The sequence below is a fragment of the Aotus nancymaae genome, unplaced genomic scaffold (genome assembly GCF_030222135.1).
Source record: "Aotus nancymaae isolate 86718 unplaced genomic scaffold, 86718_ANA_hifiasm-v0.15.2.pri h1tg000011l, whole genome shotgun sequence".
Taxonomy (NCBI): Eukaryota; Metazoa; Chordata; class Mammalia; order Primates; family Aotidae; genus Aotus; species Aotus nancymaae.
In genome coordinates this window covers 48236117-48255027 of record NW_026988422.1, presented here as the reverse complement: position 1 = coordinate 48255027, position 18911 = coordinate 48236117, and the positions used below count along the sequence as shown (strand labels likewise).

At 40.6% G+C, this 18911-nt stretch overlaps 3 protein-coding genes across 4 annotated transcripts in view; 1 reads left to right on the top strand and 2 right to left on the bottom strand.

Annotated features, from left to right (window-relative positions):
• Window positions 1-2678: 2678 nt before the first annotated feature.
• On the bottom strand, window positions 2679-11899 carry AKAP5 (A-kinase anchoring protein 5). Its single transcript, XM_064374931.1, has 2 exons — window positions 11857-11899; window positions 2679-9007 (listed from the first exon to the last, which is right to left on the bottom strand). Exon 2 carries the CDS (start codon window positions 8744-8746, stop codon window positions 7466-7468), a length of 1281 nt encoding a protein of 426 aa, XP_064231001.1. The 5' UTR covers window positions 8747-9007; window positions 11857-11899; the 3' UTR covers window positions 2679-7465.
• Window positions 11900-12554: 655 nt separating this feature from the next.
• Window positions 12555-18911, top strand: part of LOC105725186 (coiled-coil domain-containing protein 170-like) — a 119427-nt gene continuing 113070 nt past the window's right edge. Inside the window, exons 1-2 of the mRNA XM_064374929.1 lie at window positions 12555-12611; window positions 14445-14539. The gene's annotated coding sequence lies outside the window, so the exon portion shown is untranslated. The remainder of the gene's footprint in view (window positions 12612-14444; window positions 14540-18911) is intronic.
• Window positions 17739-18911, bottom strand: part of MTHFD1 (methylenetetrahydrofolate dehydrogenase, cyclohydrolase and formyltetrahydrofolate synthetase 1) — a 73016-nt gene continuing 71843 nt past the window's right edge. For both annotated transcript variants that reach the window (XM_064374928.1, XM_021669068.2), the window contains one exon: window positions 17739-17987. Coding sequence is in view for 1 of the 2 variants with exons in the window: in XM_021669068.2 (XP_021524743.2) it covers window positions 17811-17987 (177 nt within the window). In the remaining variant the exon portion in view is untranslated. The remainder of the gene's footprint in view (window positions 17988-18911) is intronic.

The following is an 18911-nucleotide window of genomic DNA, read 5'->3' as shown; positions in this document are numbered from 1 at the left end:
CAGGCCTTTGAGGAATGGGATGTTGTGCATTTAGCTCTGCCACATTTTTCTGTAGTGGAAGCCATATGAAACTTAGTCCAAACCATATGCAGGTAATTTAAAAAAAATTTTTTTTGAACTGGCATTTATGATAACTATCATATTGGGAGGAAAATCTGAAGAACCTGGAGTGGTTCTGTAGCAAGTGAAGTCATACCTGTTACTTTTTGAAGGCGAAAATACATTTGCAAAGGCAAGGGAAGAGGTTTTAAAATGCAGATCAGAGATTCCAGGGCAGTGAATCTCAACAATATTCCTAGCTGACCAGTTCTCATTTCCCAACATTGCTCTTTTTTCACATCTGCAGTCTGGTGGTATGAGCTCAGTGGTTTCTGTCTCCTCTTTCTATCACTATATTTTAAAGTCTAGGAGGAAAGACATATAAAGGGAAGAATCCTTTTTTAAATCTTAAATGTCTCCTATTTCACAGTTAACATACCACAGTTTTGCTGCTCTCTCAAACTGGTGCCTATGCTCAGAGCCACCATGATGGCACAACAGTGCTGGGGGAGCCTCTCTAATGAAGGCTTCTTCCAGAGTTGGGCTGTGCTCATGGCATAGGTGTGCATGGCAGCCTTGCCTTTTCGTTATCCTGGTTTAAACAGTGGGTTTAAGAAGCCCTGATTTTGAATTTCTGCAGCAAGTGGTTTTCACTGATACAGTCAGAATTAAACTAAGATAGACAAGTGGTATCGAGATCAGAATAAGATTTAAAATTAATTACCCCTAGGTGACACAACTAATGTTTTGGTCAAAATTGGTAGAACTGCATTAAAGGGGGATTTTGGGGCCAAGCATGGTGGCTCACCCCTGTAATCCAGCACTTTGGGAGGCTGAGGCTGGCAGAGCACCTGACTTCAGGAGTTCGAGACCAGTCTTACCAACATGGAGAAACCCCGTCTCTACTAAAGATACAAAAAATTCTTCGAGTGTGGTGGCAGGCGCCTGTAATCCCAGCTACTCGGGAGGCTGAGGCAGGAGAATCACTTGAACCCAGGAGGTGGAGGTTGACTTTTTTTTTTTTTAACCTGAATTGAGTCATGACCAATTGTTGGCATTTTCTGCATCTCAGCAATATAGAGTACAAGGTAGTTCTAACTTAGTCATTCTGCCAGGAGGATAGAAATACTTTAGTTTTGGAAAACCTGTTTAAACAGAAGTGATATTCCAGAGTTCTTATGCTGCAAATGGCTATTCCATATGGAACCTCTGTGTTGTAATTTATATATATTTGAGTGATTAGCAGCATATGCATGTCTGAAACTGCATTGTGAGGGTGATTCATCATAGATGTGATACAAAGACCCACTTGTAGCCATACTGACCAGACTTTCCTGTGACCTGAAGGCATAGATGTCAGAGTAGGAATTTGGGAATAAAAGGTTTGGGTACAAGTGTACACATGACTGTACCTGGTTTGGTGTCACCTTGTGCATGGCAGCCTTGTGCTCCCTATCCCCCAGAAGTGCAGCAGTGGAAGGCCTGGGTCCTACGACCACAAGTACAGCTGTGAAAAGTGTATAATCCTTGTCCTATAATAGCACTGCCAGAAAGTTCAAGGCCAAAAGTCCTTTTTGAGTTTAACCACAAAGCAAGTGGTGGGGAAAGTGCATCTAGTCTTGCTAATGTCCTGAAACTGCTGGACACTGCTCCCATTGTTAGGATAGTTTGGAGTTTACAGAGACAGTTTTAAGGCCGGGAGTTTCCAAGTTCAATGCCACACCATCCTCTCTTCACCTAGGTTTCCCTTCTTTGCTCATTGTGCCCACACCCAGTTTTGCAGAGGATTTTCTGTGAGTGTGTAGTGTACAAACATGCATACTGTCTTTCCTAAGCTCAGGAACTTAACCCCCAGTGAGCTTAAACTTTCAGGAAGGAAAAAAGAAAGAAAAGTAGTTATTCACAAAAGGGTTGGGGACTCCAGATGTCAGCATTAAAGGTCTAAAAAGGGATTAGCAGAATTGCCTGTGAGGACAAGTTTTGTGAAGTATAGTGTATCTTTTTTAAACCAAGAAGAGATTTAATAAAACTTTTTAAAATCTTGTAAGATGTGAAACATTAGCTACCCTATTACAGTATTTGTACATTAAGAAGACATTTTGCTTTGGAGCTAGATTTAGTTTTAGGACTTTTAAGGTACTATCAACTTTTAAATTGTTCCCAAGATTCGGAAAGTACAGTCCTTCCTTGGGCCGGATTATCGTTGGGCTGTGGTTACGAAAAGATAAGTTGTTAACGTTACCTAAATTAAAACAGTGCCTTAGTAAACAGAACTTTTTAAACACCCACCTTTAGTACATACCATCTGAATAATTCTAGCATTTTCATTGATTCATAGGTTAATGCAGAAAAGACAAAGTATAGCAAGAGATGAAAACTGCTTTTGTCAAATTCACAGATGTCATCAAATTCAGAACTGCTCTTTTGATTGAGTTAGTTCAACATTGTAGGTGTTTGTATTTCTCTTGCTGAAGGATTGTTTTAGGAGTGTCATTGTAAAGTCTCTGTCCAATTCCCAATCAGCAGAGTAGAACTTTTTGTAGTGCAAACTCAGTAGTTCCATCAATGTGATCTTTATAGTTTTAGGAAATGAACATAGTTTGCCCACTGTTCTTTTAAAAGATCCAAATAAATAAACATTGAGTCAATATAACATTTATTCTGTATTAATAATGAGTACATAAATTAATTCAACTTGAAACCTTTTTTTCTACAGAGTATTATTCATCATCTGATCCACAGTAATTTAGTACTAATTTTAATGAGAAAAAAATGAAACTTTTACTTTACTAATAGCTCATCCACTTAACATTTTTACAAATAACTACTATAAATATGTAACACTATGCAGGCTTTTTTCTACACCTAGTCACAAATCAGAATGAGCATACTGTTTATTTAAAAATGGGACACTTTCAAACTGCTGCTGTATTCAGATCACCACCTTCCCCACACCAAAATTAATTGCTCTCTCTGTGTACTCCCCTCTATGCCACTCAGGTTGCAGCATTATCCGTGGCTCTTTGTCTTAATCCCAACCCAGTTTCTGTTGTCAATGCTCCCTAGCTTGAGCTCTTGGAGGGCAGGGAGCCTGTCCATCTTATCAAATAGTGTTAGGCAGAAGTTATGCCTAATATGTGTGTTGAATCAAATAATTTAATCAGGACACCTGAATTTTATGTAACTTCCTTCTAATAAATTTTTGTAACTAAGGAGCGTTACAAATTTTCTTTACAAAAATGTACCATAAGATATACCATGGATTGAAATTTTGAATTATGTGTAAGAGACTTCATGTTACCCAATAAAACATCATAGGAATTTGAACCTACAGAACTCTAAATCTTAAATGAGGATTAAAAAAAAAAAAAAAAACAGAAATGGCAGGCAGAAAATCAAACCCTGCTGTATTGAGTATCAGATGAAATTAGAAAGTAGACTTTACATAGTTCAATAAAGTTGACATTAAAGGGTCTTTTCAGACAGTAGGATTCTAAAGCCTAACAATTATTTTTAAAATTCTGCTGTAAACCTCTAAAAACATTCTTAACTATAAAAAATAAGGCAACTTGAAGTTAGAAGTTTGTGGATGAAGTTAATGCTGGATTGCATACAGAAGCCAAATTGGTGCCCTGTCATGATCCATATCTTTAATGTCTTTAGCAAGACTTCACATATACAGGTGAAATAGCAATCTCTCAGCAGTAAATCAGAGAGATTCTAGGACTCCGCTAAATAGTAGACCAATTAAGATCATCACAAACTTCATGCTGTCAAACACATTACCTTGAAGAAAAATTATGCAGACAGCTTTTCTGAAGAACTCCATTTGTGCCACATGCTTATTATTCTTTGAGGTGGAGGAGGTGGCAGGGAACATAATTTCTGTTTGAAAGTTCTTTTGTTTTCTGCTACCTTTACTTAAATGTTACCAGGTACTATTTTTATATCCTATAAAGTACTTTGAAAAAATGTTAAGTGAATAGTGCTACATAAAATAGAAGAGAATTTTCACATTCTCTGGGTTGTAAGAAGCAAAGTGAATAATACTTGACTCTTAGAAGAGGGATGATAATATGCTGAAAAAGTTAACACGTATCCAATAACTCCCCTCCCTAACCCCTAGCCTTGTAAAATTCTGGGTTCAAAGAGAAACTGAATCTTGGCTAATAAACATTCATTAAAAGCAAAATTTATACCACAGCAAATGTAAATGAAAATTCATATCGTGTTCCTAATAATTATTTTAATGTTGTCAAATGTGAATTGAACCAGAACCTATTTATATTCACTTATTGTTTGCATATAAGGTCAAATTGCTTAAATACTATTACAAGAAAAAATATTTTATGACTTCGAAGCCATCTGATTTCTGCATATTTCTTTTTCTTTTCTTTTTTTTTTTTTTTTTTGAGACAGAGTCTCACTCTGTCACCCAGGCTGGAGTGCAATGGCATGGTCTCTGCTCACTGCAACCTCTGCCTTGGGTTCAAGTGATTCTCCTGCTTCAACCTCCTGAGTAGCTGGGACTACAGATGAGTGCCACCACACCTGGGTAATTTTTGTATTTTTAATAGAGACGGGGTTTCACTTTTTTGGCCAGACTGGTCTTGAACTCGTGACCTCGTGATCCTCCTGCCTTGGCCTCCCAAAGTGCAGGATTATAGGCGTGAGCCACCATGCCCAGCCCTGCTTATTTCTATAACAATAAAACAATTTGAATCACCTTAGAATTCACTGTAATAGGATTTGGCCATGTAGCACATATAATCAGATTGAGACAGTTAATTTCTGAATTCCTTTTTCTAACTGAAATCCTACTTATTTAATTGAACAAATATTCTCAATAGAAAAAGAGAAACCACTTAAGAATGAATGCAGGTAAAATACACATCTGATCATAAAAACAATCACTACATTCTAACCAAAAATATATATGAAACCACAGTGAAAAAAGTAAAAACCTAGTATTAGATAAAATTTTACTTTCTTAACCAAAAATTTTATTACCCATATTTACCATTTATCTGTTTTTTAAATCCCCCAAAATATTTTCAATAACTGGTAAGTACTATAGTTTTTGCTTGTTGATGAGCGATTACTACACATTTACAATGCAAGTATATTGGCTTGGAGGCATCCTTGCAGTAAATGAGGACAGGATTCTTCAATACACTGTAAAACGCACCAACCTTAGGTTTTAAAAACTGTTCACTTTTAAATATGATATATATTTGCTGGTAGCTGTCCAAGTCCATTAGCACCACATATAGTGAGTTAAAGAGTGTTTTCAGAGAAGATAACTTCAATCTTTTTTTAATGTTTAAAAGTCGTACAATTAAAAGAAACTGACTACTTGGGTCATGTGTTTTGAAAGACACACTTTTCATCTTGCTAAATTGAAAGAATCCCCCCCCACCAAGATTATATGTGCAAAGGTAGGGAAATATTTTTGCGCTTCAGCAAAGAATCTTGCCAATAATATCCATGATTTGGTTCAGTTTCAAAGTCAGATTAATTTCTTTTGTTAGAGGTCTCAATATGTATTTACAGAATGAAACAAAGATGATTCTGTAGGACAAATTAGCACTTACTTTCTATAATCAATCCGTAAGCAATGCAAGACTTCACTCAGATCATTTAAAATCAGCTAATATGCATTCTTTCCTCCAAGTGGAGCTCTTTAACAAATACCTTACATCCCATACTTTATTACTTCATCTGTTTCAAGTAATAACACAATCACTCAATTTACACAATGGGAGACTATACACTTTGAATCCTAACCTGTGAGGTAGGGAAGTGCGTTGTAGTATTATGGTCGTTTCACACAAGGAAAGATTGAAATAGGATTACTTCAAAAAATATGGCAATCACTGATGAGATCAGATACTTCCCTTTCAATCAGTAAATAAAAATGCAAATAAGCCCTTCTCATTTTTGTAAAGTATATCTGGATTGAAAATAGCAATGAAAAAGTTAATTTTCAATATCCATGTAAAATGCTTTTTACTGGTCTCTCTCAACACATAGACACGAAGGAAAACTGACATTTAAATTATAATGTGCTTCAGCAATAACTTTTCACTTTCTATTCAACCACATTCATGGCTCATTTTTGGCCAAGAATAAATAATATTTGCCCTAGATTATTAGGATTTTCCAGGACCATTACTACCAGGCTGGCTTTGAATTTACTCTCCCCTCTTTGGAGAGAGGTTGATGAATATGGCTCTTAAAGAAGTTAATTCTGCAAGATGAATCCTATATTATGTGACAATTTACTTGGGAATTTTTCCTTCTCCTGGATGAAGAATAATATTCCTTTTGTTTTTGCTGTTTCATTTTTTAACTTTTCACAGGTAAATCCATGCAGAAATGGATATATACAGATCTGTTGAGGCAGAAAGAAGAGAGGTAAAAACCCACTCCCTGTTTCTACCCTTTTGTACGTAGTAACAATTTGCCTGATTGAAGGATTTGTGAATGGCTTTTTTTTTTTTTTTAATTGAGACAGAGTTTCCCTCTTATCACCCAGGCTGGAGTGCAATGGCACGAATTTGGCTCACTGCAACCTCCACCTCCCAGGTTCAAGCGATTCTCCTGCCTCAGCCTCCCAAGTAGCTGGGATTACAGGCATCCGCCACCACGTCCAGCTTATTTTTATATTTTTAGTAGAGACAGGGTTTCACCACTTTGGCCAGGCTGGTCTTGAACTCCCGACCTCAAGTGATCCACCCACCTCGGCCTCCCAAAGTGCTGGGATTACAGGTGTGAGCCACTGCATCTGGCCAAATGGCTCTTTCTTATAAAGGACTTAAGACTAGAAAACCACTCATATTTAATTTCAATATGCATACTCTGCACAGTATCTGCTGAAATTGGGAAAATGCAATATATTTTTCGAGTTAAGCCTAATGCTTAGGAATGTAACAATTACAAACCACATTCACAAAAGTAGCTCACCTTATTCACCATTTTAAACAACATATATGTCCACTGTAAAAAATGTTTTTAAAAACTCAGTGTGATGTTAGCCTATACACAGAGCTGAATTATCAAAAGGAAACCAGACTTTGTTATATCAGAGGTCATTAAAGAGCTTATGGCATACCATAAGTGCTCAATAAATACATCCTCCTCCCCCAAAGCACTCTAGTCTCCATATGCCGTTTTAGCAACTCCCTGTATGTTGTGTTACTTTACACAGTGCAATCCGTGCTGACTTCCTCCAATCCAGAAATGACTGCATTTCAGTGGTAGAGTTTTATAAACTTGACCATCTTTAGCACTTCTGCACTGTAATTGTACCTTTAAGTTCCAGAGATGATAAATCTCTCATTCGTTACTGAGTAAGAAATGCCACAAATGTATAAAATAATTCTTCATTAAGCTTGGTTTTCCTCCCATGACTCTGGAGAGTAAGTCACTGTAGAAGATTGTTTATTTTATCATCAGAGGCCATTTCATTAACCAGCTGTTCTATTGACAACTGAATAGCATTCTTGACGAGAGAAGAGGCTGTTTCAATTAAGAGTGTTTCATATTGTTCTGAAGTTCTATCCTCAAAACCATTATCATTAGCAAAAACCCCTACTTGCTCACTTTCCGTTGAAATTAAGAATTGCTTAGGGACATTTTTAGATTTCTTAACATCAAATTCACTGATTTCAGTGTCTGTAATAATAATAGCAATTGGCTCCATTCTTTTGCTTTCTTCTGATTTGGATTTCTCTTCAGTGATCCCATTTTCTTTAAAATCTGGTTCTTGGCTCAATTCAGTATCTTTTGGCTTAGTTTCTTCAGCTACAGTCTCTTCACTTTTATAGTCTTTCCCATTTGGTGCACTTTCTAGGATATTGTTACTGGCTTCTTCCACAATTTGTTGATCTGGGATTGCAGGTAAAGGAGTAACATCAGAAAGTACTGGTTGCTGATGGTCTGTTTCTGAAGTTTCAAGTGGGCTTGCTTGCTGGGGCTGAACATCTTGTTTTTCCTTGATTGTTTCAATTTCTTCAAGGATTAGAGTTCCCGTTTGAATAGCAGAATGCCCATTATCTAATCCAAATTCTATAGAAATCACTTTCTCTCCAGAAGTTATGCTATTGCTCACATTTGATTCACAAACCTCATCACCATCTTTCCGTGAGATGCCTTCACTTAGATCCTGGGTTGACTTAGCCTTTGTTGCCTGATCGTTTGATGGGGTCTGTGTTTGTATATCCAAATTTTCAGCCTCTCCCTGGACTTTGATGCTGCAGACTGAGTCTTCTATAATTTTGGAATGATTCCTCCTTTTTGGCCCTCTTTGGAATTTTATGCAGGGAATCTTAAGTCTAGATTTTGCCTTTTTCTTAGAAAGATCAGCATCCTCAGCATTTATTTCAGGTTGCACTTCTGCCTCCAATGGCTTTTGCTGCTTTGAAGACTCCGACCTTTTCCTTCGTGTTACAAGATGTTTGAGTGAGGCCCAGGCCCCCCGTGGGGGCTCTGGCTGATCGGAAGCTCCTGCTTCTTGGGGACACTTCCTTGTTACATCAGCAGCTTCAGAGCCAGCTTTGGGCTTCAATGCTTTAGCTGCTTTCTTTCTTCTCTTGAAGCAAAGCATGGATGTTTTTTCCTCCTGTCTTTCAGCCCGAGGACTACCTTCTGCTGATCTCTTCTCATCCTTGTTTTCTACATGAATTTCTGAAACTGTGGTTGCCATTTTCACACTTCACTCTTATTCTCTAGAAAACTATATTCTCTCTTCCTTAGCCTTTTGTGACAAAAAGATGGGCAAAAATGTCACACTAGGTAAAATTTCTTCCAGGTGTATTCATTCCTTTCATCTTACTCCGTACAGTTGTTTTAGGTGGTTTCTCTAGTATAGAAATGCCTAGTTTCTCTATTGCTTGCAATTTCTCTCTTTAAATTTCTTCATGAAAGCCCTTTTCTGGATAAATTTTTGCTTTATTTAAAGATCAACCTGGTGAGAGAAAAGAAAGTGGTATTTTATTTCACTATGAGGCTACTATTTTCTATGGAGATTTTTTCAGTTGAATGTATAAGATTCTGCCAGACATATTTTCCGTGTATTTACTAATGAAATGGCTGGAGAATAAAGATTGGGGTTTATTTTGGCCCTATTAAAGAGTTCAATGTGATTCTGTTTTGTTTTATCCTCTTTGTTGAAACTTCATTTTGGATTACTCTGCAAGTCTGATATTATCAGTTCTTTAGTTGTGCTGTCCGTATGAATTGCTTATGATTTTAAAGTGCAAGTTAAGCAATTAACAGGAACCAAAAATGAAGTGCAGGATAAAAAGCAAGCTAATGTAATTTTTATCACACTCAATAAATAACTTTAAAGCTGCAAAGGACTTTAGAGATTATTTGAGATTACTCAAATCCAGCCAGATGACAAAACTGAGCTCCAAAAGGGAGCAATTGTCTTGTCAAAAGCCATGCAGTTAGATAAGGTCATAGCCAGAGTTAGAAGTAGAGACTTTGACACTCTAGTTTTTCCATTATAACATAAGGTTTCTGTTCTAAAAATGTATGTTCCATCAAGGAAGTGCTACTTTTCATACATACTCTTAGGAAAATTTAGCATTACTGTCATTCTACACTCTTAAATTAGTTGTATAATTTTGACATTTTCATTTAAGTACTATATCTGCTGTATCACATTTCCACCATAATATGCACATAGTTGGAGGTCAGTAAGTTAATAATAGCTGACATTTATTGAGCAATTCTTGGGTATTAGGCAGTTCACACACTTTTACATACATTTCTAATCCTCACCACAATGTTACAAAGGTGGTGGTGTAGATGAAGCAATTTGGCTGACATTAAGGTATCACTGTAACAGAGCTCAGATTAAACACAAGATTGCTTGTTGCTTAAAGCTTATGTTCTGAAACTGGGCTTCAAGAGTTTCATTAGAAAATGAATACTTTGGGGATACTAATCTGCAGTATATTCATAGTAAAGAAATTTAAAAACTGATTAATGGTCATTTAACCACAAGGTACCCATTAATCAACTCATAATTGAACCAAGACCAGACTGAGTTCTTGTTATTTGAAAACCAAGCTTTTTGGCGGGGCGCGGTGGCTCAAGCCTGTAATCCCAGCACTTTGGGAGGCCGAGGCGGGTGGATCACGAGGTCAAGAGATCGAGACCATCCTGGTCAACATGGTGAAACCCCGTCTCTACTAAAAATACAAAAAAATAGCTGGGCACGGTGGCATGTGCCTGTAATCCCAGCTACTCAGGAGGCTGAGGCAGGAGAATTGCCTGAACCCAGGAGGTAGAGTTTGCGGTGAGCCGAGATCGCGCCATTGCACTCCAGCCTGAGTAACGAGAGCGAAACTCCATCTCAAAAAAAAAAAAAGAAAAAAAAAAAAAAAGAAAACCAAGCTTTTGAAATTCTTTATATTTTATTTTTTTGGTTCAGGAAGTAATTTAAAAGCCAAAAATAAGTTGACGAACTATGCAACTGGCAAACTATTAGATAGTATAAAGGTGTATTGAAAATTTAATCCACAGAATGGTATGATAGCACCAAAGAATGGAAATGGGAGGTGATTATCTAACAAAGATCCTATGAATTTTAGTGGGTGGATGCCCTAAAATAAGCAAAGGGACTCATTCTTTATACTGTTTTCATGTAAATCCTTCTCTGAAGTTTCATTTGGGTAACCCATAATTTTATGAACTGTAGAAGGAACTGGAACCCTGAAAATCAGTTTATGATCTAAGTAAATATTCCCTTAGGTTGGGTGTTTCATACTTTATGCCTCTACGAGAAGGATAAAGTCATTCTAGAACAATGACGGAACTAAAATATGAACATTTGACAGTGTTTCTCCTCACATTTATAATGCTTCACTGAGCACTAGAACCTCAGCTGATAACTTTAAATCTTCTCACCTCTTGTGAGTTTTCAGCACCTAAGCATTTTTGTTAAGCAGAGGATGTATTACCACATAATAGAAATATTGAAATGAGATGTTTAGGAGTGTATCATTTAGAAAGTAACCTGGATTGTGCAAAGACAATGGCTTGAGAAGCTTACTTAAATGTATATACACTCTAGAAATAAAATGAATACCCAAACAGAAATTTAATTGAAAGGGGGAAAATAATTCTGTCTGTAGATATTAAAACTTTGCAGAATGTCAGACTGCAAATGATTCCCCCTTAACCAGCAAGGGTAGCTTTATCGCCTCAGGAAATCTTAAAGTCCCTCTGCTCATTTCCTGACAGAATTGCAAGTCTCCTGTCACAGAAAACACCCCCCTTCCCTTTCTCCCTTGAGCAGCGAAGAGCAACCACTACCCGGGGAAAGCACTGTATATTTCCCAAAACCAGATATGGACCACGAAGCTTCCTCCTGGGGGAAGATATCTCGAATTCTGGCTTGATGCCCCTTATGGCAGGAGACAGAGCGCAGGATAAAGTACTCAAAAAGGAAAATGCCGGGGGCGTGGAACAGATAACCCAGCTTCAAGCTGTCTGTAGAATTATAATGTAATGGCTATAAACCCAAAATCACATTTCCCAAAGGGGGATAAAGAAGGAAAAAAGCCACCGGCAACCCTTGCTTCTAAGACAAGCTGTAACGCGAAGGGGATAGGTGGGCAGACCTGATGAGGGTCGCCCTGGCCGCGGATTCCTGCAGACAAGCGACCTCCCGCGATCCCAGCACCTCAGGGGGCCCAGATCCCCAGTGTCCAGTGGACACCCGCTGCCCACTCCGCGATCCGCAGATCTGACACTGCCCCCGACCCTCCTCCCCCGCAGCCTCCCCGCCTTGCCTTCACTCACGGAGGGCGCCGGGGTCCTTGGCCAACACTGCTCCCGAGGTCGCGGCGCGCTCGCGGGGCCCGGCACCCAGGCCTCCAGGGAGCCGCGGTCGCGCCCGGAGCAAGGCGCCCTCTGCAGAACCCGCCGCCTGGTGCGCCCCCTCCCCACCGCGCGGGGACAGACAGCCCGCAGCGCCAATGCGAGCGGAGCGGGCGGGCAGGGGCGGGGCGACCGCGGGAGGTGGGGGGCGGTGCGGGCGCCGGGACCCACCTGCAGCAGCAGTCTGCCTGCCACGGGGAAGCCCACCATGCTCCGCCCGGACGCCAATCCCCGCCGCCCGACCACATCAGCGCCGAGGCGAGGACCGCGAGAGAGCCAGCCGGAAGGTTGGGGGACCGGGAAGGACCAGGGCAGTGAACCCCGCGTTTTCTGAGACGCAAAGTAGTGAGGTCGGATTTCAAATTATAGACGGTCCCATTACACTTCCCCTCTCCTCCCCCTCAGAAAATTTAACAAGGCAGACATCCCATTTTAAAAGCGGTATTCAAAACTGCATAGAATAGTGAGGTGTCATGTTTGTCTGAAGCGACAATTACATATATGAATGGAAACAGAAAGAAACCCGACTTTCTGAGGAGTGGCTTGGGTGTGAAGGAGATCATCGTGGTTCATCACCAAACAGGCTCTTAGACCTTTGTTTCTCAATGGGACGCAGGTGGAGGTGATTCGCGCAGAACTTTGGCCTGCAGGAGCAGCTGCATCTCTATGCAGACAAGGTGAGAAAGGCACAAGAACCTAGCTCCAGCCATCTTATACCTTACATATTAACAAAAATAAGTTGAGGTAGCTTACAAGTTACCCATGATTCCCTTTAGGACATTCCTAGCTGCCTACTTGACATCGCCACTGTCAGTGAAGTGGGGTGGGGGGGGTGGGGAGGTGGGTGGAGAACAGGAGAGGACATTGCTCACAATTCCAGTCTCAGTCAGAGCAAAGGGTGCAGGCACCATCTACCCACCTAATTGACTAGGTTACATATCTTCATGCATTTTCTGAGCTTGCCATAGTGAAAAGTACTACAAGTATTTATTTGTACACATAAAGCATTAACGTGTACTTTATGAAAGGTGTTGCTGTCAGAGTTGAGGCTGACTTACTTTTGGGTTAGTATTCCCTATGAGAGTATTCCTGGGAGCTCAAGCCGTAAAGTCTAGTAGGATCCCTCACAATCCCAGCTTCCTTGTCTGGCCCCCACAGCATAGCATCCAGATGAACCTAGTAAGGTGGAGTGAAGAACTACTGAAAAGCAGCTGTGCTCATCTCCTTTCTTCAACAGGATCAATATATTAGGGAGTCTAAATGTCAGGTGTCCATTTTTGGATGTTTTTCTGGAAATGTTTTATATTTGTAAGATTCTGTAGTTTCCACAGAGGCTTACCAAGGATAGAACTATTGAGACACAAAAGCAAAGGCAAATATAAGCTGTCAAGATCTTAAATTTACAGGTAAAAGAGACAAGAGTTGTAAAGCAGGAAAATCCATAAGCATCTAGTTTAGTTGTAATTAAGAATTCAGGGCTGGGCGCAGTGGCTGAGACCTGTAATCCCAACACTTTGTAAGGCCAAGGCAGGAGGATGGCTTGACTCCTAGAGTTTGAGACCAGCCTGGGCAACATAGGGAGACAAAAAATTTTAAAAATTAGCCGGGCGTGCATGGTGGTGCACCTGTAGTCCTGGTTACTCAGGAGGCTGAGACAGGGATCACTTGGGCCCAGGAGGTCAAGGCTGCTGTGAGCTGCTATTGTGCCACTGCACACCAGCCTGGGTAACCAAGTGAGACCCTGTCTCAAAAAAAAAAAAAAAAAAAAAAAATTCAGTCAGCCTTGTTCATTCAGCAAACACGTCTATGAAAATGTTCTTCATATCTCTCTATGGGTTGCTAGCCCTGCTTGTTGCCAGTTTTGAACTTTAAGCCAAAAGAAATCCATGATACTCATAAGCAATTGAGAACTACTCCTTATTGAGATCCAAGGTTTCTGAAAACTAGCAGACCTGGGAGTTTGCAACAATTTCAGACAAAAAATAAGATGAGTTTATTTAGGTGCAGACAGGGTAGAATAAGCTGTCTTATTTTTATTTGGGACAGGATCTTGCTCTGTTGCCCAGGCTGTAGTGCAGTGGCACAATCCCTGGCTCAGTCCTCCACAGGCATGTGACTTTATGCCCAGCTGCTATGGCTGCTTTTTTTTTTTTTTTTTTTTGGTAGAGACAGGGTCTCCTTATGTTGCCCAGGCTGGTCTTGAACTCCTGGGCTCAAGTGATCCTCCTGCCTCAGCCTCCCAAAGTGCTAGGATTACAAGTGTGAGCCACCATCCCTGGCCTTGACTTGCCTTTCTTTTAAACAAAATTAGTAAAAGGGAACTGAAAGGCAGTTTGAGGTAAGAGGTGAATTTATTTAGTATTTGAAGGGCAAATTCAGACAGACTTCCTTACAGTATATTACAAACAAGTCATCCCTGACCTCCAACACACACATACACACACACAGAATATAGTCACTCACAGAGTATAGCTCTGTAAATAACATACTGCACCATGGTTTTTCTTTAGGATATGACTAGAACGCAATGCCATATCTGTGTGTGCGCATGTTTAATGTATCCAGTACCTCATGCATGAAAGAAACCTGTCATTCCTGAATTCAGGTAAGTGACAGTAAAGATTGTTTTAAGCTATTACTGATATCATTGTCTACTATTCCATTAGTAGCTTTTCAGTATATAACAGGAAATAGGCTATAAATATATTTCTACGATCTGATAAAAAATTATCCTACCAATAGCTTATCATCTTAATATCACCAGATACAGTGTGCCAGTAAAACAGCTTACATATTTGAGCAATACTCTACCGATCTTACCATTCATTTCTCCCATCTAGGTCTCTACCCACAGCCTAGGCCTGTAGTTACCAAAGATGATTTATAACTCCTTGTTAATAACTCTTACATTTCAGAGGCCTCCTGGGAATAAGCCCTCCAATCCCCTTCCCTGGGACACCATTGAATGAACCCGAGGCTCCAGGTCTCTGGTGGTTTCATTTGTTCCCGGGCACCATGAGCGTTGCACAGAGCCAACACAAACTCAATAGTAATACTGTTGCAATCTGTTTAATGTGGCAGCACATAAATGCCATCTCTTTTGAATTAAGACTGTATGTACATCTTCAATGCACAGGAACAGCCTCTGAAGTGAGATCAGAGAATGTACCAATTTGTTTATCAGTAATATTACTAATATGGGGAAGGAAGGCATTAGCAGCCAAGAGAAGAGAAAGGGCATGGGAAGGCCAGTAATCTGGAGGGACTCAGCACCAAGGTAAAGGCACTAGACCTCTGCCAGCACATGCTAATAGTTACCCCAAGCACTAATGCTTCTATAGGTCTTTTTTATTTTGTCACAGGGTCTTGCTCTGTTGCCCAGGCTGGAGTGCAGTGGCCCAGTCATAGCTCATCACAGCCTCAAACTCCCAGGCCCAAGCGAACCTCTCACATCAGTGTCCCAAGCAGCTAAGACTACAAGCATCCACCACCACACTCAGCTGAGTTGTTTTTTCTTTTAAAGACAGGGTCTCATTGTCTTGTCCAGGCTGGTCTTGAACTCCTGGGCTCAAGTGATCTTCCTGCCTCAGACTCCCAAGGTGGTGGGATTACAGGTATAAGCCACCATGTCCAGCCCCTACCAGTATTAAGGATTTAAACCCACATGGCTTTTGGCAATATAAGAAAACCTAAGTCCTTTAAGATGACCTGTAAGTCACCATATCTGACAAGACCGCATCCTTCCCTTGTCTATAAAATGTATTCCCAGCAAATCCCATTCCAGATGAACTTTCACAGGACATTTAAGAAATGTACCAGAAGCGGCCGGGCACAGCAGCTCATGCCTATAATCCCAGCACTTTGGGAGGCCGAGGTGGGAGGATCACTTGAGGCCAGGGGTTCAAGGCCAGCCTGGCCAACATGGTGAAACCCTGTCTTTACTAAAAATACAAAAAATTAGCCAGGCATGGTGGCATGTACCTGTAACCCCAGCTACTCAGGAGGCTGAGGTGGGAGAATTGCTTGAACCCAGAAGGCAGAGGTTGCAGTGAGCAGAGATCATGCCACTACACTCAAGCCTGGGCAACAGAGCATGACTCTGTCTCAAAAAAAAAAAAAAAAGAAAAAAGAAAAAGTACAGAAGCAATTACCTCTGTGCAAACGGCCTGGATGATGCTTTTCAAGAGGAACTGACATTATTGAGTGGTTACAGTGTACCAGGGTCTGTACAAAGCATCTTAGATGATGTGTTTGAATAATTCTAGAACCGCCCTCACGAGGTAGGTACCAACAGTGCTCCTATTTCCATGGTGAGGATGTGGAGGCAGGGAAGTGGGTGAGGCTCTATGCGGTAGAGCTGGGACTCTGCATCATGACCCCTCAACCATACGCCTCTCAAGGCACCGCTATCATTTCTGTGGACTGTAAAACTGACTGTATTACAACACTGATGTGAACCCAGGGAATTAAAAATAATAAAACCAAGGTCACTGGGAAAAATACTGCTCTGCCAACATCAGCAGGGTTTGGCACTGGCACCAGTGGGATGCAGCATCCTCTGGAAAGAGTCATTGGAGGAAGATAAGGGGAAAAAGGGAAGGAAACAACTGGGAGAGGAAGAACAGAGATAGAGGATGCAGAACAAGAAGTGAAGGAAAAATATTTTATTTATTTTTTATTTAACAGAATCTAGCTTTGTCTCCCAGGCTGGAGTGCAGCGGCATGATCCTGGCTCACTGCAGCCTCTGCCTCCTGGGTTCAAGCAATTCTTGTGCCTCAGCCTCCCAAGTAGCTGGGATTCTAGGTGCCCACCACCACACCCAGCTAATTTTTGTCTTTTTGGTAGAGACAGGGTTTTGTCATTTTGGCCAGACCTCAAGTGATTCACCCACCATGCCCTCCCAAAGTGCTGGGATTTCAGGCATGAGCCACCACCATGCCCAGCCAGAAGTGGAGGAAAAAAATATTAGGTTGGTTACCAACCTAATGTTTTAGAAAAAAGGAAGTCTGGGCCAAGCACGGTGGCTCACGCCTGTAATCCCAGCACTTTGGGAGGCTGAGGCAGGTGGATCACTTGAGATCAGGAGTTCGAGACAAGCCTGGCCAACATGGTGAAACCCCATCTCTACTAAAAATCTAAAATTAGCTGGATGTGGTGGCACATGCCTGTAATCCCAGCTACTTGGGAGGCTGAGGCAGAAAAATCACTTGAACGCAGGAGACAGAGGTTGCAGTGAGCCGAGATCGTGCCACTGCCCTCCAGCCTGGGCGACAGAGGCTCTGTCACCAAAAAAAAAAAAAAAAAAAAAGAAAGTAAGTCTGTAGAGAAGGTAGAGCCCAGGCATTTAGAAGAAACTCAGTGAACACTTGCTGCACCAACAGAACAGAGGCTTACCTAAGGTTACTGCTGTGTGACCACCCTTCCTAAAGACTTTAAACATAGAAAGTGCTAAAACTGTGACAGAAATGGGAATTCCAAGGAAGTTCAGGCAAAAGTTGGTGTAAGCAATACTTCCTCAGAGTGGAAAAACAAAATTAAACAAACAATATAGAAAGGTATAAGATAAAAAGGTAAGTCATCAACTTCCAACCCAAACCTCTCAGGAGGTTCCCTAATTATGTGTCCTCTCAGAAATACACAAGCATGCATACGTTTTCCCCTCTAAATACAACAGTATCATAAAGTGCACACTGCAACTTGCATCTTCAGCCCCAAGGTTCTGTCTGACAAATGAGCTCACATATGATGACAGAGACCTGTGGCACAGTCTGTTAAGGCTGTAATTCATATTGCAACACCAAGATGGCAAAATTATTTCCTTTTATTCTGTGGAACTTCACTAAAGTAAAGAGGCATGTGCATGATTTATGTTAATTTACACATGATGAGAATTAAGGCTGAAAAGGACTTCCAGGGAAACTCCCACTATTAACTTCAGATCTTCTGGGCAGGGGCTGACTTCTCTTGGCTTCCTTATACTTCCTAACTCCCAGTGGCCCTGAATAGACACTGGCCAGACTTTCAGAGTAGTTTCTTGAAGATGAATGATGATCTGGAAGGAAAAACAAACAAGAAATCAATGTTTTCTCTAAGCACTGAAATGTTTCCTGTTCCTTCCATACAGCACCATTACCCACTCACGTTGCCAAAGCTGTTAATATTGACATCCTTTCCTACACCAGCTCTTCTAGGGTCTGTCCATAAATGGACCTGAAAATGATGCATAGCATTTCCATGGTACTATGTGAGCACTGTTCAAGACCAGACCAAGCAGTGAGCCGTGACTGCATTTCCAGTATCACACATGCCCTCTCAAAGATTAGTGTTCTAGCATCAAATTACAGTTTGCTTCTACTTGGACCTTAACTTTCTCAAGTAATGCAAGAGCTTTTATTTTGTACTATTACCCTTTGATATCCTTGTCTTTTCTAACTTTTTCAGTTTTTCTCAGGTGTTCACCCAACCTGTCCCACACTGCATTTGTAACTCTAGGTCGTTTGCATGGTCGTCAGAATGCCTCTTCACTAATGTCCAAATCAGGGTTCTGTTTCCCAAAACTCATATCTTCTTTTTTCTTGGTTAATTCTTCATTTTGCTAAGTATATTGCTAAATAACTTCTTAGGAAGAGATGGGGGATGGTAAACCCTTGCATGTCTGAAAACATCCAGATAGATTCGGCGAGGCATAAACACATGTGGAAAGTCATCTTCCCTGTGACCTTAGAGGATATTCCTCCACTGTCTAAAGCTTCTTGTTGCCGATAAGACAAGTGTTCAGTCCAGTTCTCATTTTTTGAATAGGCAAGCCACTTTTTTCTTCTCTGGAGAAAGATGTTTAGGATTTTCATGTTTGATATTTTTGAAATTACAGGAGGATATGTCTAGGGATAGAAGTGCACACTGCAACTTGCTTCAGCCTCAAGGGTCTGCTGAAGGAGAGACACATCCTGTTGAAATTTCAAAAATATCTAACAAT